We start from the raw sequence: 23,401 nt of genomic DNA, 5'->3' as shown, positions 1-23,401 counted from the left end.
CTGGGAGGCGGCCACAAAGCAGGGACAGGGTCAGGAGGCCTGGGAGGCGGCCACAGAGCAGGGACAGGGTCAGGAGGCCTGGGAGGCGGCCACAGAGCAGGAACAGGTTCAGGAGGCCTGGGAGGCGGCCAAAGAGCAGGAACAGGGTCAGGAGGCTGGGGAGACGGTCACAGAGCAGGGACAGGGTCAGGTGGCCTGGGAGGTGGCCACAGAGCAGGGACAGGGTCAGGTTGTTTGAAACTTTGGGGGCGGAGACATGCTGGAGATGGTCCAGAGACAGAGCGGGTGGAGCAGTTGGAGGAGGAGTCTCAGGATGAAAATCAGGCAGAGCCGCAGGAAGAGCAGGAATTTGAGAGTCAGGAGGTGGAGGTTCAGGGGGTGAGGGTGGAGCCATGGAAGATTCAGAGGGCGGAGCCGAGGAAGACTATGAGGGTGGAGCCGAGGGAGCTCGACAATGGCAGGTGGAGCCAGAAGAGGCTCGAGGGGCAGAGCCAAGGATGGTGGAGCCATGGGTGGCTCGAGTGGTGGAGCCGTGGAAGGTGGAGCCGTGGAAGGTGGAGCCGTGGGCGTCTCGAGGGGCAGAGCTGTGGAAGACTCTGAGGGCGGAGCTGAGGGAGGCTCGACGATGGCAGATGGAGCCGGGGAAGGCTTGGGACTAGGAGCCGTTAGTGACTGGGAACTGACCTCCATGGTCAAGAGCACGGTAGAGACTGGGGAATGACCTCCTGTGTCGTGAGCACTGGCAGCGACTGGAGAACGACCTCCATGGTCATGAGTACTGGCAGCGACTGGGGAACGACCTCCATGGTCGTGAGCACTGGCAGTGACTGGGGAATGGCCTAAGTGGTCGTGAACATGGGCAGATGGCAGTACAGCGAATAACACCACTGTCATATCGGTACTTAGAGTACACGAAGAAGAGCAATAGCTAGGTAACTTTTGAAGGCCCCCTTAAAATGTAAAGTAAATTGGAATGGAATGGAATGTATTCAACAGTCAAAGCAGTGTTAAGAAATAGCCTTAAACAGTATCTGAGCGAAAAACTCTGTCAACACAGCCGCAATAAGGAGTGGAATGTGAGCTTAGATAGTATTCTAAGCAGATAAAATACCCAGAATAGTTGCTGAATCGTTATAAATTGTGCAAGATTAAAAATAATAATAATAAAAAAAAAAGTACTCTGAATTCTTACAAATACTTGTTCATCTATCCCTTAAATTTCACTCAAAAAAAGAAATTGTCATCATTTACTAATGATGTTACAAACCCGTATTACTTCTGTGGAACACAAAAAGGAGATGTTAGGAAAACGAGAGCCTCAGTCACTATTCACTTTCATTGTATGGACAAAAGATGTAACAAAAGTAGCTGGTGACTGAGGCTGTCAGTCCTGCACATTCTTCCTAACATCAGAGAACAGAATTGGTGACCAAAAAAGCTACTGAGACATGACTCTATCACCTTCAAATGTGTTTTAATTATAGGTGGGACACGCTTTACATAAATATAAATATATTATTAACCTTCTTATGACGCATACAGTGAACAATTTTTCATTCTTATACCTTGTCACAGTCCTCCTCCAAACATCCTTATATTAAAAACAAACACACAAGCACAACATTCTTTTCTTTCAGATCTACTCTATCGAAATAAATGTGATAAAATAAACTGGCCTGGGAGGTGCTGACTAGATACAGAAAAGTTCTGTGAATATATAATGCCTGATAATGAATACCTCCGAAAATGCTAATGTTTTACACAAAGTGATTGCTTGGTGAGACTGACATGTACCATGTAATTTAGCATAATTTACTATGGACAGCCCATACACGATATACAAGTAAATTAAGGCAGCTGTAAAACATAACCACAGTTAGTTTCAATAATCCATTTGAATAAACTCAATTAAAGGGATAGTTCCACCAAAAATTTAAATTCTGTCATCGTTTACTGACCCTCATGTCATTCTAAATCCATATGACTTTCTTCTGCGAAACACAAATAGGATAAATTGCTCTAGACATGCAAGTTCTCATAAGAAAGTGTGGCGTGAAAACGAGTTTCTCGCATGCACTCATGATTTTCACTGAATAAGTTGTTTTGAACTTAAACCAATCATATGCCTTCAGAAGACTTGGCATATGATGCACAAGTCACATGGACAACCTTTATGATAATGTTGCATCCTTTTTGAATCTTGAAAGTGAAATCACTATCAACTGCCATTGTTTTAAAAGACAGACCTTGATGGTTCGTAAATGTTGATAGAGTTGTCTTTTTTGGGTGAACTATCCCTTTAATGTTCATCTGAAGATTTTCTGGCTTTAAATAAACTGGGCATCTTTCCAGGGTTTGGCAACATAAAACTTCTACTTCTCTTATTCATTCATAAATATCTCCTTTAATGCACCAGTTTACATCCCCATTAATCCTTTTTAAAATCTTCATGTTTAAGTGTCTCTACAGATTGACAAAGTGATCACTGTTCCTCGAGCCATGATGGCTTGTCAGAACCCGGTGGCTTCAACTTCACGTTGAACTGTCTGAGAGTCTGTTCCAACTGCTGCTGGTTTCCAGCGAAATACGCAGAAATAGCATTGTGAAACAGTAGGAGTTGCTTGTGCATCACCTTCACCTGGAAATCAACATAAACATCCATAGAATCTGACACATTTCTGATGTATCAAATAAAGTCAGCTGAATAATAAGAAGGATTTCAACATACTTTATTCTCTTCCAAGAACTTGAGTTTGATGGTGACATCACTGCGCAGTCGTTCGTACTTTTCTCTCTGGATTTGGTACTGCTGTTGAGCCATCTCGATGCGCATCATGGCTGCAGCGTCCCGCGGACCTGCGCTCAACTCCTCCAGGTCTGTCCTGTACGCATCAAACTCCAGTCTAAAACAGAAACATCATTACAATTAGTATAAACTAGTATAATAAACTCAAAACTAATCCTGGACAAAAAAAGAAATTCCTCACTAACAGTTTGAGAAACCTCCTTCTTGAGAGAGGTTGCGAAACCTCAGCTTCAGTTTTGTTCTATTTAAGACAAAAACTAAAACAAAGCATAGACTATAAATTCTTTAATATATCGACTTATTCAAACGGCTTATGACACATTAATTCAAAATAAAATAAAGCAACGTTTGATACCTTGCATTCTCATACATCTTGATGGTCATCAGTGTGTCCTCCATGGTTTTGTTGACTAACGTATTAATGCTGGACACAAAGAAATTGATGGCACCCAGGAGTGTTTCTCCATTCTTGCATAGCAGTCTTTGTGTCTCTGCATTGTAGCCAAACTCATCCTAGAAAGGTTTAAAGAAGTTTAAGTTAGAGGCAAACTGTATCTATAAAGATTTTAAATCATCAAAACATAGTAAAGGCCTATTCACACCAAGAGTGTCGCAAATAGTTTTTTGCATCAAAATTATTCATACCAAGACCGAATGCGATCCATGTTTTAGTATAACTTAATGAAAGCCTAATGATCTCTGGTCAGTCACTAGCTTTAGTACAAAATACATACTATCGATTAAAAGTAACAGATATGTTATTTAGGCTTGGGGTCAATGCCGTTTTCATGACTCGATAATCAGGATAAATGATTTTCCAGATGATTATCAATATATATCGGGATATCTTCCGATACAAATAAGGCTGCTCATTGCACAACAGTGAACACATTCCTCATCACAACTTTGGTAAAGTGTGAGCAGCAGGGTTAATTAAAATGGTTTGCACACTGGACATGTCTGGTGGACAACATGGGGCATTCTAAAATTCGAAACAATTATTTTCTATCAAGGTACGCACACAATGCGCGCTTGCCGTCTCCACAGGCTGTTTAAAATTCTGCAGCGCCACGGAGCTAAACTCACATAGTTTTCCATTAAATTTGACCCAAATCATTATCAAAGAACAAAGATGATTTACTCTTGTCATTACTGGATGATATATTGTGTATAAGTATCTTTCATATAGCCTACACAATGCATTTGCAGGTACAAGTATGTCTTTTTGTGGTTTGACAGCTTGGATGAAAGCCTATTCAATGCGACATGCAAGGAAACTGCATAATAAACCACAATTTCTAATCGTTTAGTTTGCGCAGCTACACCAGTTTCATACACTAACCTTCAAACTCTTCATTCATTCTTGAAAAAGTAAAAAAAATCTTTGTAACTTTGGACTGCCATCAGATCATAATGTGTGTGTGACATCTATGCCTGTCCTACATGAGACCAGCTTTAGTAAATGTTATGTTGCCCCCTTGTGGTCTCCCAAAGCTATTACATCAGACTACATTGAATGGAAGGCAACTGACAGTGAATTAAAAGCACACAAATTAGGCTTCTAATTTAAATGTAGGCTGATGGTAATAAATTGATGCCACAAAAATGTATCGATAAAATAAAGTGCAGATCAATAATCAATATTTTACGACATCCCTAATGTTATCTCTTCCCTTGAACGTCACAGTGATTATATAATTTGGTTTCTGCTGAGCAAACAAAAACTTGACATATGCTGTGGAGAAAAAAAAGTTTTGCCACTTTTTTCACATTTGCCGCAAATTTTCAGACTCCGCGTGAAGACGTCAATAATTTTTTTAACCAAAATTGTGCTCTCTGTATGAAACAGGGCCTCGTTTCCCAAAAGCATCATAAGCCTAAGCAGATTGTAGAATCCATCTTACGATTAATTTAGTTTAGCGGCCTGTTTCCCAAAGCCATCATTACTTTAGTACTTAAACCATTACTCGAGTGCTCAAGTAATGGTAGAGCGCTAAGAACATCGTAGGGAGACAGACTTATGCAGACACCTACAGGATAAATCGCAAAAACTTCATACACTTTATTTAATCCAGGTAATGTAGAGCTGCTTCCAGTACACTTAATGCAGTATGAGACTTTAATATCAGGATACTTTTATCTTTTATTTTAATCAACAATTAAAAATAATAATTAATGCATCGAATAGCTAAATTAAAGAATATATAAATTAAAAAGTAAATGAATAAAGTAGCCACACTGATGTACAGTTGTGCTCAAAATTTTGCATAGCCTTGGAGAATTGGTAATATATGTACCATTTTTAAAGAAAACATGAGTGAGCAGGCAAAACACATTTCTTTTATTTCTTATGGGATTCATATTTAACTGTAGGTTATAACAGAATGGCACAATCATAAAACAAAACATGACAACAAAGAAAAAAATGAAATGACCCCTGTTCAAAAGTCTGCATACCCTTAGTTCTTAATACTGTGTATTGCCTCCTTTAGCATCAATGACAGCGTGCAGTCTTTTGTAATAGTTGTCTATGAGGCCCCAAATTCTTGCAGGTGGTATAGCTGCCCATTCGTCTTGGCAAAATGCCTCCAGGTCATGCAAAGTCTTTGGTCGTCTTGCATGAACCGCATGTTTGAGATCTCCCCAGAGTGGCTCGATGATATTAAGGTCAGGAGACTGTGATGGCCACTCCAGAACCTTCACCTTTTCCTGCTGTAACCACTGGAGTGTCAACTTGGCCTTGTGCTTAGGGTCATTGTCGTGCTGGAAAGTCCAAGAGCGTCCCATGCGCAGCTTTCGTGCAGAAGAATGCAAATTGTCTGCCAGTATTTTCTGATAACATGCTGCATTCATCTTGCCATCAATTTTCACAAGATTCCCCGTGCCTTTAGAGCTCACACACCCCCAAAACATCAGTGATCCACCATCATGCTTCACAGTGGGGATGGTATTCTTTTCATTATAGGCCTTGTTGACCCCTCTCCAAACAAAGCGCTTATGGTTGTGACCATAAAGCTCTATTTTGGTCTCGTCACTCCAAATTACAGTGTGCCAGAAGCTGTGAGGCGTGTCAAGTTGTTGTCTGGCAAATTGTAACCGGGCTTTTTTGTGGCAGTGGCGCAGTAAAGGCTCCTTTCTGGTAACTCGACCATGCAACTAATTTTTGTTCAAGTATCGTCGTATTGTGCTCCTTGAAACAACCACACCATCTTTTTCCAGAACATTTCTCCTGAGGTTACCTGTGGATTTTTCTTTGTATCCCGAACAATTCTTCTGGCAGTTGTGGCTGAAATCTTTCTTGGTCTACCTGACCTTGGCTTGGTATCAAGAGATCCCCAAATTTTCCACTTCTTAATAAGTGATTGAACAGTACTGACTGGCATTTTCAAGGCTTTGGATATCTTTTTATATCCTTTTCCATCTTTATAAAGTTCCATTACCTTGTTATGCAGGTCTTTTGACAGTTCTTTTCTGCTCCCCATGACTCAGTATCTAGCCTGCTCAATGCATCCACGTGAGAGCTAACAAACTCATTGACTATTTATACACAGACACTAACTGCAATTTAAAGAGCCACAGGTGTGTCACCTTGTGTGTCTGTAACAAGGCCAAACATTCAAGGGTATGTCAAATTTTGATCAGGGCCATTTGGGTGATTTCTGTTATCATTATAATTTAAAAAGGAGCCAAACACCTATATGATAATAAATGGCTTCATATGATCACTACCCTTAAATAAAAGAGTAGTGATCATATGATCAGTCATACTTTCAAAATCAATGCCAAAATTTCACAATTTCTGCCAGGGTATGCAAACATTTGAGCACAACTGTATGTGTGGGACAGTCGCAGAAAATTATATGTATTAAATTCAGAGAAAGTGAAGAAAAAAAAGCTAATTTTTCACAAAACATTGTTTTATTGCCACAGTAATCTCTTTGGAGTGGCAAAGAGCAGACCTCCGCTTGCGTAGCTTCCACCTCCATGTTTTATACTCCGTAATACTGGCATCACAGTATATAATATGTTTAATTAGGTTGAGTATTTAAGAAAGTAAATGTAGAAATTTCCCAGCGTGGTATAAATTATAAGTACAGTATTTATACATTTACATATAAATATAATGAAGTTACAATGACAAGCGACACCACACAGTCGCACTTCAGCACTTCACATTGGACAGTGACTCTCTTAAGTAGCACTTGATGTTAAAGGTGCTGTAAGCGATTTCAGACGTTCTACTTCCTAGAGACTGAGCTGTTGGATTAGCCACGCCCCCTCTTTCCAAAACCCGCACTCCAAAGATACCAAAATTTGTTTTAATGAGAGCAGAAACGGTGGTTAAAAACAACAGTAGTAAAATAGCTCCCTCAACTGACAAATGTTATGAACAACATGGCATTAAAATGCATTATGGCTCAATAATTCGCCTCAACTACAGTACTATGAGAACTTGAAAAATGATTGACAGGCAATTGTGTCATTGTCCGCGGACCGCTGACATTTTTTTGTTTGCTGTTTACAGAGTCTAGAGCTGTCATAGAGACCGGTGAGATATCTCAGGGCACTAATTTCATTAATATCTTTCAGGGAGTAGGAACAGTTTTTGCATACCTTTCCATGAAAAAAAAAAAAATATATAAATAAAATAAAATCGCTTACAGCACCTTTAAGTGAAGCTTTGGGAAACACCGTAAAAAATAAGGACATGGGTAAATCGCTCGTGAAAAACACTCTTAACCCCAAAAATCAATCATTATAGGGAAACAAGGCCCAGGTCTTAAATTACAATTTTAACTGTGTGTATATACTGTATATATATATAGACTGACACTAAATTAATACCTGTAGTTCTGGGGATTTCTGGCTCAGATCAGCAAAGGTATCCCCAAGAGCTTGCTGTGTCTGCACCATGTTGTAGAAGTGGCTGGTGAGCTCTTGTGCTAGTCTCAGAATGCGTTCATACTTCAATTTAGTCTCTCTTAGCACATCGATTTGAGCTTCTAGTTCCAGGTCCACTGTCTTCGTACCACGGCCAAAACGCTCTGAAAACATCTGTTTTGTGCACTAGTGAACAGTAACACAAATGAAGTCAGGTATAATAAAGGATCATAACATACAACAGCTTTACATAACCTACCTCAAACTCTTAAAAGGATAGTTCACCCAAAACTGAAATTTCTGTCATTCTTTCCTCCCCCTCAAGTTGTTCCAAACCCATCTGATTTGCATTCTTTCTATGCAGGACGACAGCCTCAGTTACCATTCACTCAAAGTAAACAGTGACTGAGGCTGTCAGTTCCAAACATTCTGAAACATCTTTTCTGTTCTACTGAAGAAAGGAAGTCAAACACGTTTGGAAAACATAAGTGATGACAAAACGATGACAGAATTTTCATTTTTGTGTGCCTACCCCGAAATTAAAAGGACTAGCAGTAGATTATAATATACTAATACAGAAGCAATATTATAACTGTAATAATACATATTACATTAATACATTAGTAATTAATAAGTTGTAACACAATAAGTTCTGTTCATCTATTCTGACAAATGAGTGTATGTTTAGTACCTTGTATGTGTTGATGCTCCACTTCTTCACGCTGTCAAATTTCTCTACAGCTACTCCTCTTGTGGCCTCCTCTAACATCATGGATGGATTGCTGCTGCTATGATGCATGTTGGGAGCTGATAGAAAATCAGTTAAGACATGGCACTTTAATTTAATTTCTTAATAAAAAAATAAAAAAAGTTTTCCTTGTCTGTCTCTTTCTACTGTGCTAGCTTCTATACATCTCTAGCTACTCTGGGAACTTGGCAGTGCGATACTGCAGATATTGTTGACTTTCTATGACAAATTGCTCATGTTCCTCATTTGTAAGTCACTTTGGATAAAAAGGTCTGCTAAATGAATAAATGTAAACAGATATAGATCATAATCATGCTCTAAATTTAACTACAATGTTGCTTATAAGGGATTATAGTTAAATGAAAAATGAAAATTCTGTCATCGTTTACTCACTTTCATGCTGTTCCATACCCGTAACACAAAATGAGATTTTAGGCACACTGTTAGGGGCTCAAAGTCTCAGTCACCTTTCACTTTCATTGCTTTTTTTTTTTTTTTATCCACACAATGAAAGTAAATGTGCCTGAGACTCATGCTAAAACATCTTATTGTGTGTACCATGGAAGAAAGTCCTGCAGGTTTGTAAAAACACGAGGGTGAGTAAATTATGACAGAATTTTCATTTTTGTGTGAACTAACCCTTTAGTGCTGTAAGCAGATTTTTAATATCACACAAAAATACCCCTACAAGCCAAAAGAAGGATGGAGTGGCCCACTCTTTTTTAGCCATCAGAAATTCTTTCTGCATGTGAATAATTTTGCATGCTCAGGGTTTGCCGACTTCAGATTACTCATACATTTTTAAGGTTAAGTCTAGCAAAAGATAGTATAACCATAACATTGCTTACAACTCCTTTAAAATGACATAATAATAGGCCATTTTAGGACATAATGACCAACCTCTCTAATACCAAATGCCTGTTGTCTTAACAAGGCCACTGTATTGAGCTTAGGAAAAAAATCAGCTTGGTACTCACTCATATGGACAATACTACATACTTTAATGTTCTTCATTTTTCTGTCTATAACAACCATTTAAGTTAAAAATGAATAAAAGGGTAAATGACACTAAATGATGGGGTGACAAAGTGTCTGGCAGTGACAGGAAGGAGGGAGGACGCCCTGGGATACCTTTATAATGTCCTGGCTGGTTTGCTATCCGACTGGCAGCTGAATGGCTGGGAGTGATGCCCCTTGACTTGGAGCGGATGTCTGAAATGAATGAATAACAGAGGATGGGTGGAGGGATGGAATGGAGGTTTAGTCTAAGTGAAAGGCCATTAGGGGAATGTAACAGAGTGTTTGAGTAATAGGGACAATTAACTCACATAAATAGGTTGTCCCATTATTTTGTAGTGAAGATTACAGTGCGTTCAAATGCATGATTTCATAGATGTAAATATCAAACTGTACAGTGGCCCAAAAAAGTATTTGGAAACTTTTGAACACTTAAAAATGTATGAATTTTATTGCTTTAGAAATTACTTATTAAAACAATTAGCATCTGCCAACAGAACCAACTCTCAGCAATTTCTGCAGTTACATTTAACCAACTGCTCACATGGTTATTTTAGCAGATGTATGAAGTCACTTCCCCTCAAGTTCACTCAGGTGTCCTAGCAGAGTAACCACATGAGTAGTTCATCACAATATAACTATGAACATGTTCCACAATGTTTGACAACCAGAAAGTATCCAAATCAGGGATGCACAAATTTGAATTTTTTTGGCCGATACCGTTTTTAACAAAAAAACAATATGCCGATACTGAAGTCTTTCTAGCAAATCAGTTCACTGTCGGCCATCTTTGGAACATTTTCGGGAGGCTATTTCCAGTCATGACAGTGCAGCTCCAATCTACTTAAATGGGGAAACACCGAAATGTCCAAAACTGTTGGTCAAGATTACGATCAAAGAACATATTTTAAATCAGCAATAAAATCTGACAACATTGGAATCATAAATGTGCTTCTTTACCTCAGATAACGGTAAAAAAAATGCAAACTGCAATTGTCCCGCCTTATATATAGCTAATGCGCATGTGCGTTCTCGAGTTGATTGACAGGCAATATCTGTATCTAAAAGATGATTGGCTTTTACCTGTAAGGAGGGACTTACTTTCTACATCCGTTGACCATTTGGCATTCCAATTTATCCTATTCATTTTAATAGAAGTGGCCCATCTCTGCTAAATAGTCTCTGCCGATACAGATATTTTGCCTTATTTTGTCATCAGAAACAGATCACTGTTTTGCTGTGGAATTATAGTGTATTCAGAAAGTATTCAGACCCCCTCAATTTTTTCACAATTTGTTATGTTGCAGACTTATGCTAAAATACTTTGTATTATTATTTTTTTGCACATCAATCTACACTCCATACCCCATAATGACAAAGCAAAAACCAGATTTTTGATAACTTTGTTTACATTGACATGAGTATTCAGACCCTTTGCTATGACACTTGAAATTTAGCTCAGGTTCATCCCATTTCTCTAGATTATCTTTGAGATGTTTCTACACTTTGACAGGAGTCCACCTGTGGAAAATTCAATTGATTGGACATGATTTGGAAAGGCACATACCTGTCTATATAAGGTCTCACAGCTGAAAATGCATATCAAAGCAAAAACCAAGCCATGAGGTCAAAGGAACTACCTGCAGAGCTCAAAGACAGGATTGTGTTGAGGCACAGAGCTGAGGAAGGCTACAAAAAATGTCAGCTGCATTAAAGGTTCCCAAGTGCACAGTGGCCTCCATAAATCTTTTTTTTATTATCCCTTTTCTCCCCAATTTGTAATGGCCAATTCCTAATGTGCTCCAAGTCCTCATGGTGGCATAGTGACTCGCCTCAATCTAGGTGGCGGAGGACAAATCTCAGTTGCCTCTGCGTCTGAGAACGCCAATCCGCGCATCTTATCATGTGGCTTGTTGAGCGCGTTACCGCGGAGACCTAGCACGTGTGGAGGCTTCACGCTATTCTCCGCGGCATCCATGCACAACTCACCACACGCCCCACCGAGAGCGAGAACCACATTATAGCGACCACAAGGAGGTTAACCCAATGTGACTCTCCCCACCCTAGCAACCTGGCCAATTGGTTGCTTAGGAAGCCTGACTGGAGTCACTCAGCACGCCCTGGATTCAAACTTGTGACTCCAGGTGTGGTAGTCAGCGTCTTTACTTGCTGAGCTACCCAGGCCCCCGGGCCTCCTTAATTTTTAAATGGAAGAAGTATGGAACAACCAGGACTCTTCCTAGAGCTGGCCGCCCAGCCAAACTGAGCAATCAGAGGAGAAAGCCCTTGGTAAGAGAGGTGACCAAGAACCCGATGGTCACTCTGGTTGAGCTCCAGAGATCATGTGTTGAGATGGAAAAAACGTACAGAAGGACAACAATCAATGCAACACTCCACCGATCTGAGCTTTATTGCAGAGTGGCCAGACGGAAGCCTCTTCTCAGTGCAAGACACATAAAAGCCTGCTTGGAATTTGCAAAAACACACCTAAAGGACTCTCAGACAGTATGAAACGAAGATTGAACTGTTTAGCCTCAATTCCAAGCATCATGTCTGGAGGAAACCAGGCACCGCTCATCACCTGCGCAATACCATCCCAACGGTGAAGCATGGTGGTGGTAGCATTATGCTGTAGGGGTGTTTTTCAGCGGCAGGGACTGGAGGACTGGTCAGGGTTGAAGGAAAACTGAATGCAGCAAAATACAGAGATATCCTTAATGAAAACCTGGTCCAGAGCACTCAGGACCTCAGACTGGGCCTAAGGTTCACCTTCCAAAAGGACAATGACCCTAAGCACACAGCCAAGACAACACAAGAGTGGCTTAGGGACAACTCTGTGAATGTCCTTGAGTGGCCCAGCCAGATCCCGGACTTGAACCCAATCGAACATCTCTGGAGAGACCTGAAAATGGCTGTCCACCGACGGTCCCCATCCAACCTGACAGAGCTTGACAGGATCTGCAGAGAAGAATGGCAGAAAATCCCCAAATCCAGGTGTGCAAAGCTTCATATCCAAAAAGACTTGAGGGTGATATTGCTGCCAAAGGTGCAGGTTTGAATGGAGATAAGGGTCTGAATACTTATGTCAATGTGATATTTTAGTTTTTTCTTTTTAATAAATTTGCAAAAATTATTTATCAAAAATTAAATTAAAGTTATCAAAAATCTGGTTTTTGCTTTGTCATTTTGGGGTATGGAGTGTGGATTGATGTGAAAAAATTATAATTTAAAGCATTTTAGCATAAGGCTGCAACATACCAAAATGTGAAAAAATGAGGGGGTCTGAATATTTTCTGAATGCACTGTATGCTTTAAAAATGTACAAAGAGTTACAAAAGCTTTTTTATTGTTCTAACAATAAATAATTCCCATTGAACATGGATTGGATCTGTTGAACAAATAACAGGCCAACATTTCAAAGGGAGCCAGCCACAATGAAAGAAATAGAATATACTGTAAAAAGAAAAACATAAAAAAATAACTAAATATCATAGCATGATGATCGATGTACTGTACTGTATAAGACAGAACATTACAAATTCATACTATGCATATGTAGTGCAATTCCACGGAAATGTCAACCACATCATGGAAAAATACAAAATTTTAACGAAAGGAACAAAATGCCCTTTTATTCTATCGTGGTGTAATGGATAATGGATATTGCCATCCAGACTGGTAGATGGCGCTGCTTTCTCGCACAGTGCTGACTGAAGCACCGAAATGAATACTATGGCTGTGTCTCATTTGGAAGGCTGCGTGCTAGGTAGGACGTGTCCTTTGAAGGCTGCAGTATACCGAGCGTCCTCCTTTAAACAAGTCTCGTTTAAATGAGACGGCCTTCGTAGGACAAATGGAAACGGAACGTAACATGGTTGCTATGACAGCACGCCACTCTCTAACAAGCACCAGCACTTTGAGTGAGAAGGGAACAAAGTCCCTTTGGAAGGGAATTTATGAGGTACATTTTAGGAGAGTTATAGAGATGTAAAGAGAAAAGAAAATAGATTTTACAGGTGTACTTTTAGTCTAACACTTTATTTTAATTATATATTAATATAATTATACATATTATATACTCTGCACCCATCTACTGAGGTACTTCAACTTGGGAATTAACATTACTTGCATTTGAACATCATATTTACGAGCAAACTGGCGTTATGTTTTTTAGACATTTCCGTTGAAGCAAAGAATTGTGGGTTGTGAGTGCCCATGAAGGATACACCTCATGCATCCTCCGAATTCTCGAGAAAGAAGGTCGCATTCGAAGGCTGCATTCGAAGTGTCCTACTCGCTTTTCTGAAACAAGACAGCCTCGATGACGTATGCGGCCGACAAATGCAACCTATGCAGTTGCAATATGCAAGACCATATTGAGATTTTAATCTTATCTCAATCAATCGTGCAGGCCCACTGGATACCATACAAATGTCTCAAAAGTCAAAGTGAGTCAAAGCATTTTTTATGGTTTCCCTCATCATGTATGTATAGGCAAATGCAACTTTCACAACTGTTATGTCTGTACCGTGAGAACGAGAAAGAATAAAAGTTAAATAGTACGCGTTTTTAGGAGTGCCAACCATTCAAAATGTTTTGGCTATCATTATTTCTGGATTGTGCATTTTAATTCACAGAGCTTTTACAAAATGCTCTGCTAATTAATTATAAATAAACCATTGGTTTTTCATATCTGCGTTTTCATGCTTATAACCGATATGCTGATGGTTTTAATTTGGTCAATAATTAGCCAATAAATATCTGTGGTCGATACATTGGTGCATCCCTAGTCCAAATCCTCTTTGTTTTATCCAAAAAAAAAAATAATTTGTATCACTATATTTAACTATTGTTTTGTCATATGAAACAGAACAAACTTCTTTTAGTAAAATCGTTTGCTTGAAAAGTGTGTTTGTGCCATCTTTGTTTAAAATAAATGCCACCTGATTTGATATTTTGATATTATGCAAAGACATTCAAACATTTTTAATTGTTGTTTAAGTTTCCCGATACTTTTTGGGGCCACTGTATATACTTGGATATATAAATAGAACAATAAATTGATGATGATGATGCTAATGTTTGAGTTAAGAATGATATTTTTCAACAGAAAAAGAGCAATATGAGGGGTTAAAGTTAATGGTGCAAGGTGACTGAAAGAAAGGAAAATTATGGTGTTAAAGAATGAAAATGAATGAAAAACAAGACAGCTGCTAAAGGACTGACTATATGTCAGTTAGGATTGATACACGGGCATGTGTATTTGTTCCGTGCTCAAAGTGTTAAAGCCAACCATGTTACTGAGCATAGTTAAAACATTATTCTGCATTCCACATTTCAAATACATTGAGCTTGCAAACAACAATACCTTTTGTTACAAAAAAAGAAAGTTTAAACAGTACATTTTATAACGAGAGGTTCTTGTTGCAATTACAGATGCAAACATGCATCCAACATGCAACTGTTCGCTGTACCCTGTCAAAAGAGGCAAATGCTTCCTGTTAAAATGCTGACAAACCAATTTTCAAACATGTACACCCAAAGAAGGAGAAAGAGAGGAAGTTGCAATGACAAAGGTTCTAAAATAAGATTTTCCGTCAGATTTGCATGCATACACAGACACCTGGTTTGGGGCCGTTACCACATCTTCTGTCAAAATACTCCGGGTTGAAACGAATGGCTGGTCCTAAACATATATGTCAGCAAAAATGTAAGAGCTTTGAGAGACACAAGACTCAAAAACCCTAGTGAGTAGAGAAGCTGCTTCAGAATGAATTATATCTAATTTAGCAGAATGTCACACAATATTATGAGCTATTGGAGTACTCTTTACCTTTGATGGAACTGGTGGGTATGATGCCCTCTGCTGCCCCTCCGTAGCCTCCTGACACAATGCTGGTTTCATTCAGGTTGGGTCCAGACACCATAACCTGCTGCAAGTCCTGAAGATAAAGAAGACAAGCCATTCAGACAAAATACCAGCCAAGTTAAGAAGACTGTAGTGTATTCAATATACAATAAAGACACAATACACATATTTAGCACAAATTACACGGTAACACTTTACAATAAGATTCTATACGTTAGCATTAGTTAATGCATTAGGTCTCATGAACTAAAAACGTACAGCATTTATTATTCTCAGTTCAAGTTTATTTAAAATATATACTATTGTTCATAGTAAGCTCCTATAAATTGATAATGAGTTTACTAATATTAACATATAATGAATGACCTATAATGTTAGGTTGTTGTTAGGTCATGTAAATTCACAATGCATTAACTAATGTCCTCATTTGTAAGCTGCTTTGGATAAAAGTGTCTGCTAAATGACTACATATAAATATAACATATACAGCTTTTACTGTTAAAAATGTATTAGTATATGTAGAAATAACATTAATGAAAATTAAAAGTATTGTAAAAGAATTGTTCACTGATAGAATGTTAACTAATGTTAATGTATACAACCTTATTGAACTGTAGAGTGTTACCAACTGTACTGTACATGAAGGACATAGGTAGGTAACAAAGAATGGAGTCAGGAAGCAAAAAAATAACAATAAAAATATGCAAACTAAATTCTAAATTCTTATAATATGCTTAAACTAAATATACAGTACTTATGTTGCTTTAGAATAGCAGCACTACTGTATTAAAGAAAAGTGCCCTATATTGCCTTATAGAAACTAAAGCCTTATTCTGTTCTCCCAAAGACATCCTCATATATGTTGCTAAAAACAGGTTGCAAAATCTATAGGTAAACTACTTTTCTATAGTTCAACATAATGCCTATAAACTAATCAAAAGTAGTCATAAAAACATATGCAAACTAAACTATTTGCATTACTGCTTTCCATTTTTGCATGTCTCCGATTGACTTTGCTGACCTACAAACAGCTCCTGTTTGTGATTAAAATTTGGCCAACACAAACCTATGATACGTCTATAGTATGTGTGCTATTACGCAGACACGCTAACCATGCTACGTTAAAGGGAACAGGGCTCCAATGTACACGGACACCCAAAAACTCGCCCTCACCATGGCCACTGGCAGTTTGCTTACAACCTCATCTAAGCTCCCACCAATCTGTGCAGAATAAAGCATAGACATACAAAATGTGAAGACAAACATAAAAATAATGGTGAGACAATCACTTCAATAACCAAGCACAACAGCTTAATTTGGTTGGAAGCGTCTATATTTACAACAGCTCATTTACATGTGATTAAGCCGACTGTTGTGGAATAGCACGTGACATTCGGGTCTGGTTCATGGCTTAACTGAGCGACGGGCTTGAAAAAAGGCTGTTCATTTTTGTCATTAGGTTTGATGGGCCGTGGACACACACCTGCTCAAGACTGTCTTCTTCAGCTGTCCTGGTGTCCCCATTGCTGTTGATGGGTATTTCCATAGTGGCAGCTTTGCTCAAGATACTGTCTGTCATGATGGATGTCTATGACATGAGACAGATAGATAGATAGATAGATAGATAGATAGACAGACAAAATAAAACATACACAATGTATAGTAGCAAATACTACATTATATTTCATATAAAGCTATGTATGTACAGTACAATGCACCAGACTGCTGAATGAAATGAGACAATATGCCAGGTGGGCAAAGGATAATTTAGCTAAATACTGTAACTATATATAAATCGACATTATGGTACAACGGGGCTAAAGGCACATTTTAAGGAGAATTTGCTTTTCTTCTGGCAACAAAGTGTATCAAGATTGAAAAAATAGATTTCTTTTTATTGAATATTGATGGAACAACATAATTTGTGTGAAATTAACTAATAACGGAATGTTGTTTTGATTAAAATTATAAAAAAAATAAATAAAAAAAGATGGTGAAGGAACCTTTTACCCCACATTTAGGGTAAAAGTCCCACAAGTGGGTTAAAGTGATATTGTGTAAATAGGGACAATAGTTATAGGGCAAAATTGGTCAACTTAGGCAAATATTTTTTTCTGACAGCAAGATGCTTTTTTGAGTAACAAATTATGATAATGCTTATTCAAACTAACCACTCCAGAAAAGGATTAACCATTTTCTGTTCATTTCAATTACATTTGACATTTCATAACATCTCAAATATTCTATAAACAAATTAATCTCCACTGTGATTGGATCAGTCAATGTGAGCCCACTTTGAAAAGTTTTCATTATAAATTTATTCACTCCACTTAAAGGGATAGTTCACTCAAAAAATTAAAATTCTCTCATCATTTATTCACCCTCATGCCATCCCAAATGTGTATGACTTTCTTTCTTCTGCAGAACACAAACAAAGGTTTTTAGGAGAATATCTCAGCTCTGCAGGTCCTTTCAATGCAAGTGAATGATGTGTTTTATGGAGGCCTTTAGCCCTTGCAACAATTTACCCCAAATATAATACTTTCACTTATTGGACAGTTAATATAAATCTTTGCATTTAATCACCTTGAACAAAACTGAAAATGATAAATAAGTATTTTGTCTAAAAAAAATAATTGGGATAATTTCAGGGATTCTCATTAGCTACATTAATTTGCAACATTGTAATATATCTGCAAAATTAATCAAATAAAATAATTATTAAATATGATATCAAATAAATTAAAAAAACAAACTTTAGACATTTCACGCGATGATATCATGGATCAGTATTTTGCAATGTATAGTGAAAAACAGGTGTTAAAGAAAGCACTGTGGTAGCTTTTTGCTGCTGTTTAGTGTTTTGGGAGAAAATAAAATCAAAAGTGCCTTTTACCCCGGGGGGACTTTAGCCCCGTTGTACCCTTCAGAATAGGCATGCAAAAGCCGTATTATTATAAACCAATGATACATTTATTATTTATTAAATTTATATGCCAGTCTCGTGCCCCTGCAATAATAGACTAGCAGATTATATAGCCATATGGTGATACGGCCTTGACAAAAGGTGGAAGGGAAGGATTTTTCTAAATACTACAGTGTACATAGACGCCATGACGCTCTCCAGCCGGATTAGGTCAAGCATCCTCCCATTCTGAGCTCCGTTTGCGCTGCTACGTGTCACAGCGGGATAGATGAGGATGCTTGACCCGCGCGATCCATCAAAACGTTCGCCGCTGCTGCAGCTTTACTCACCCGTGTGCCGTCTCGACCGCGGATATGAACAGAACGCAGACCATTCGAGATTATTCCATGATGAAAATGCGATGTGTTTATTTTAATGGATGCTAATAATCTTCTCCGTCAGTCCTCTAAGTCACTTGGTAACGCAAATCCTCTTCGTTTTCCGCAAACGGAAGTGACGACGAGAGTCTTCAGGGTTGCTGTACCGTTCCTGAACACTTATTGCATTTAGATTCGAGTAAAGAGGATTGTGGTCATGTATTTCATAAAAATACAAGATATGTGTAGAAAAACATTTTTATGAGTTTAACGCTGTCATCTGAAACGCAAATTTACTTAATTAAAGGCGAGGTAAATAGAGATAAATATGAGATGTTATTCTCAATATGACCACATGGTGTCACTATTACCTCAGGAATGTGAGCATAATTTTAAATGCGCTCTATGGTCCCAAGAACTACTTGTGTTTGTTAACCCATTCCTTCCACAAGGGCAATAATATATACAAACTGCACACAGTGTTCTCTTTTTATATCTTGACACAACAATAGTGATATCAGTTTTGTTATAAAAAGCTGCCAATTAGTCCAAATGTAAAAGTCTGACATGCTGATAAGTAACATTTCCACTTTTACATGTCTTGTGAGAGGGCCAGTAGTTACATTTAGAGGGGGCAATTGTTATTACATTGCATTTTACAGTAAAAAAAAAAAACTGCAGCTGTTATACTTTTTCTAACTCTAGCTATGTGATCTGACCTTTATAACTTTCTTTAATTGGTGTAATCTCATGTAGGCAGGTTGATTCAGTCATAGTTAAAGGAATATTCTGGGTTCAATACAAGTTAAGCTCAATCGACAGAATTTGTGGCATAATGTTGATTACCGAAAAATCAAAAAAATCAAATTGTGTCATGTGTCTGCTCAGGAAATAAACCAATATATACCCCAAACAACATGCGTCTCTACATCTGGATTTTAGATAATGATTTCCAAAAATATTGTCAAAATCCTAGCTAAGTGTTTGGAAATGCTGCAATATTCATTTAAAAAAGCAAAAATCAAGGTTACAGTGAGGCACTTACATTGAAAGTGAATAGGGCCTATTTTTGGAGGGTTTAAAGACAGAAATGTGAAACGTATAATTTTGTGAAAGAACTTACATGAATTCTTCTGTTAAAACTCATGTTTTGTTTGAGTTGTGAAGTTGTTTAAATAGTCGTTTTTACAGTCGATTTATAGTTTATGGTATTAGGCTACATCGTCATGGAAACAAAGTTATAAAATTGGCTATAACTTTACACAGAAAAGGTTAGTAAGTGATTTTATCATGTTAACACCCATATTGTTTACATCTTGTGGCTATACTTTTGAAACAGTGAGTATTTTAACATTTATGGATTATCGCCATTCACTACCATTGTAAGTGCCTCACTGTTACCCAGATTTTTGATCTTTTTTAAAGAAAAAGAGGGACTGGTTGAAGTACATTTTTGTAGTAATCAATATTATGCCACAAATGCCGAGCTTAACTTGTACTGAATCCGGAATATTCCATTAATAATATTTTTGACTTAAATAAAACCAGTTAATTTAAAAGTAACTGCATTAAGCATATTTTTTTAGGTTACCTGACAAAACATTTGTTTTGAGCATAGCTTTGCATATATTTGATTTTGTCTCATGCATTGGTTCACAAAGTGCTTAGTTGTGTTTTTTCTTAAGACTGCAGTGCCACACGCATTAAATTCAGTCTGTGTGTGTCTCCTTTAATAAAGTTCTGTATGAAGACTAACATGCTTCTAATAAGTCTCTTATAAGTTATTCAGACCAGAGCAGAAAAACTGATTACTTAGACCAGAGCAAAAGTTAATAGAGGCAATATGTACAGACAGGTTTGTTCTGAGTCAGTTAGCTTATAAATGTTACTTTTGGCCAGGGCATACATTTTTCCGGAAGAGAATCTTTAATGGTATCTACACAGATCATTAAAGCAACAAGCTAACAGACTCTCAGACTAGGACAGGTGAATATTAATGCCTGAAAATCAAGGCTGGGGTCAGATAAATGTCTATTTTTGTAATTAAGGAAGTTCAGTGAAAGACAAATGAGCACTAGTTCATTTAAACGCAGTTTTCAAAATCAAACTGGATAAATAGACTTCACATACTGCATCGAAATGGAATTAAACCGAGGCCATAAAGCAATACATTTTACTTAAAACCTCAAACTTTCAAAAGTCTCACATCGTAGGTATACACGGAAACCATAGTTTAAAAGTAGTTTTGAGTTCAAACTTTGTATTTTAGAAATTTTTTATTTTATTTTTTATTTTATTTTTTACATAATTGGTCAAAATTAGTTGTGTTTCCTAATAGAAAGGACCTCACAAATTCAGAAAAAGATTCAAAAGCCGAGTTGAAAAGATGCTTGCTCATGTGTGAAACCTCTCATATGCTTCACTTTTGAAGGCCAACATGCATCAGGCTTGAAGAGGAAGTGAAAAATTGTAAAAGTATGCTTCTGCTTGACCATTCAAATGGACATCCTTTTGACCTTTGACCACATCCTTTCATGCTTCTTAAAACTCATGGTTAAATCAAAAGAAAACCGTTATTTGGCATTTTTGCAAAGGAAGAACAGTGCCTTCCGTGTCTGCTAAGGAAATAAACCAATATATACCCCAAACAACTTGTGTCTCTACATCTGGATTTTGGATAGTGATTTTCAAAAATATCGTCAAAATTCTAGCTTAGTGTTTGGAAATGCTGCAACATTCATTTAAAAAACAAACAATTGTGGGCATCTGTACTTTAAACAGTATCTTTAAAAAGATTATTCTGATTGGGTGATTGTCTGCTATAATACTTAAAGGGTTCATTCGGGGCCAAAAGGTCTGCAATGCTGTACACAAGGTTAAAAACATAGGGTTTACAATTATCATTGTAATTAGGTTGTAATAACAAAAGACATACATTATAGTAATCAAGCCCACACCACAAGTTTTCTGTTTATAACATGTTTTAGTCTGGGAACCTTTAGTTCAATTTGAAAATTAGGCAGACTAAAAAAAGCCACCCATGGTAGACATCTTTGGTTGCAAGTTTACTGGTATACATAAACTGAAACAAGGGCCAATAAATGTTAAGCTCTCTGTGTTTGAAACCTTTGCAAGGGCATACATTACTGAATAATCTCTTTTCCTCCCATTTAGTAAATATTCTGTCACGCTTTTAATGATCATTAAATGCGTCTCCAGATGTTGGCCCTTTCTGAGTTCCTCGACTGCAATCACAGCACTAAGACAAGGACCTTGAAAAAAAGAGAGAGAGAGAGAAAGAAAACATGGCAACACACCATTCTCAAGATTTCTTGCCTGCTATCTCATTATTCCCAAGCAAAATAATTACAAACATTGCTCTGTGTTTACACCGTGTAGCATATGGGCTTGATCCTTTTATAGTTTTTGTAATGTGCCATTTCAAACAAACTGTCAGCTTTTTTCCGCTCGCTTGCTGTTTAATCAGGGTGAGTGCAATTCATCATTGTTATGGATCCATGAAATGCATGACTGCGTACATCAAACATTAAACCTCTTCTTGAAAACACAAGGTGAAAAGAGAGACACAACTTATCCTTTTTTAAACCACTATAACACACTATGCTACTGATTGAGCTCTCCCTTTTAGGTGAAGTGTGTAATTATTTTGATGTTAAAATACTGTCTGGTACTCAATTGAAATTTGATATTTAGAGACAAATATAAGTTAGCCATTCATAGGCTGATTAACCCTGATTATCAAAGCATTGCTATATTTGTATGAGGTTCCCGACCAGCCAAACACAGCAACATTGTTTAAACCAATAGCGTGAATTTAAGGTGGAACCATTTGTTTGGATGATCAATGACAGATGGGGGAGTGTTTGAGAAACATGTTTAAAAACAATAATTTTTTTGCAGTTCCATTTGGTGACACTAGTGGCGCAGAAATTATACACTTTAGCTTAAACTTCAGCATTCTCACCTTACATGAACTTACAGTAACTGAATTAACTATTGTAATAATTTTATATGAAGTTTGGAAATTGCTAAACTTATAAGAGTGGTGAGGTAGAGTGAGAGTAAATAAGAACTCGGATCACTTTGATATTAATAGAGAAAAGGGCTTCTCAGAGCAGCTGTTCTAACTTTCAGATCTTGGAGATAATTTACAGTGATGTTGTTTTAAATGTAGGCTTGTTTCATCCATTAAGCAACTATATTTCAGGACTAAATTGGGTGGGTTTCAAGCACTGTTTAATCCAGCTGGAATTAGCAGGAGTTATGGCTATGGTGAAGAAGAACCACAGCTGAACTAGTTTATACAGGGAAGTTTGGGATCATTTGACAAGGAAATTATTTATAAAGGTAGCTAATGGCTTTCCAGAAACTGTGGAGTTTTTGGCTTCCCACGGTTAAAAGACTGTTGATTTTCCAAATCTGTGTAGTGCCAAAATACTGTATATATATTTTTTTTTCATGGTAATTGTGAGAAACCAGAAAGTCAATACAGTCAGTACAACTACTACCTACTTAGCTCATAGTGATGTGGTTTGAATGCAACAGAATAACGGTTACTGGTACTGCCAGATCAGCAGTATATAGGATAATTTTAAAGGGATAGTTCACCCAAAAAAATTATGCAATCATTTACACACCTTCATGTTGTTCCAAAACCTTATGACTTTCTTTCCTTAGGCAGAATGACTAACATGATCAAACATTAAGATTGAAGTTGTTCCTAAAAGTTCCACCCGTAGAGGCGTGAATGGATGCACATTGCGTCAGCAGAGTGGAA

The 23,401-nt window shown here is 37.6% G+C and overlaps 1 protein-coding gene across 6 annotated transcripts; it reads right to left on the bottom strand.

Annotated features, from left to right (window-relative positions):
• Positions 1-1,451: 1,451 nt before the first annotated feature.
• Positions 1,452-18,744, bottom strand: arfip2a (ADP-ribosylation factor interacting protein 2a). Of its 6 annotated transcripts, XM_051665763.1 has the most exons (11): positions 18,577-18,744; positions 16,805-16,909; positions 16,495-16,542; positions 15,286-15,394; positions 15,076-15,138; positions 9,567-9,647; positions 8,379-8,494; positions 7,652-7,873; positions 3,162-3,319; positions 2,729-2,903; positions 1,452-2,638 (listed from the first exon to the last, which is right to left on the bottom strand). In XM_051665763.1, exons 2-11 carry the CDS (start codon positions 16,898-16,900, stop codon positions 2,483-2,485), a joined length of 1,224 nt encoding a protein of 407 aa, XP_051521723.1. In that variant the 5' UTR covers positions 16,901-16,909; positions 18,577-18,744; the 3' UTR covers positions 1,452-2,482. The 6 variants fall into 6 exon arrangements, with proteins under 6 accessions (XP_051521723.1, XP_051521725.1, XP_051521727.1 ...); XM_051665765.1 differs by lacking the exon at positions 15,076-15,138 and having other exon boundaries at positions 1,454-2,638; XM_051665764.1 differs by lacking the exon at positions 16,495-16,542 and having other exon boundaries at positions 1,455-2,638.
• Between the last annotated feature and the right edge of the window lie 4,657 nt (positions 18,745-23,401).

This window comes from Myxocyprinus asiaticus, chromosome 31, assembly GCF_019703515.2.
Source record: "Myxocyprinus asiaticus isolate MX2 ecotype Aquarium Trade chromosome 31, UBuf_Myxa_2, whole genome shotgun sequence".
Lineage (NCBI taxonomy): Eukaryota > Metazoa > Chordata > Actinopteri > Cypriniformes > Catostomidae > Myxocyprinus > Myxocyprinus asiaticus.
The sequence above is the reverse complement of the archived record's forward strand: the minus strand, read 5'-3'. Positions and strand labels throughout refer to the sequence as shown.

Bases quoted from the DNA above. Each gene is read 5' to 3' on its own strand.
- arfip2a (XM_051665763.1), bottom strand. From the start codon at position 16,900: ATGACAGACAGTATCTTGAGCAAAGCTGCCACTATGGAAATACCCATC. The intron at 8,495-9,566 runs GTATCCCAGGGC...ATTTTCTATCAG, and splicing joins CCAGCCAGGACATTATAAAG to CTCCCAACATGCATCATAGC. The intron at 7,874-8,378 runs GTACTAAACATA...ACTGTTCACTAG, and splicing joins GGAGCATCAACACATACAAG to TGCACAAAACAGATGTTTTC.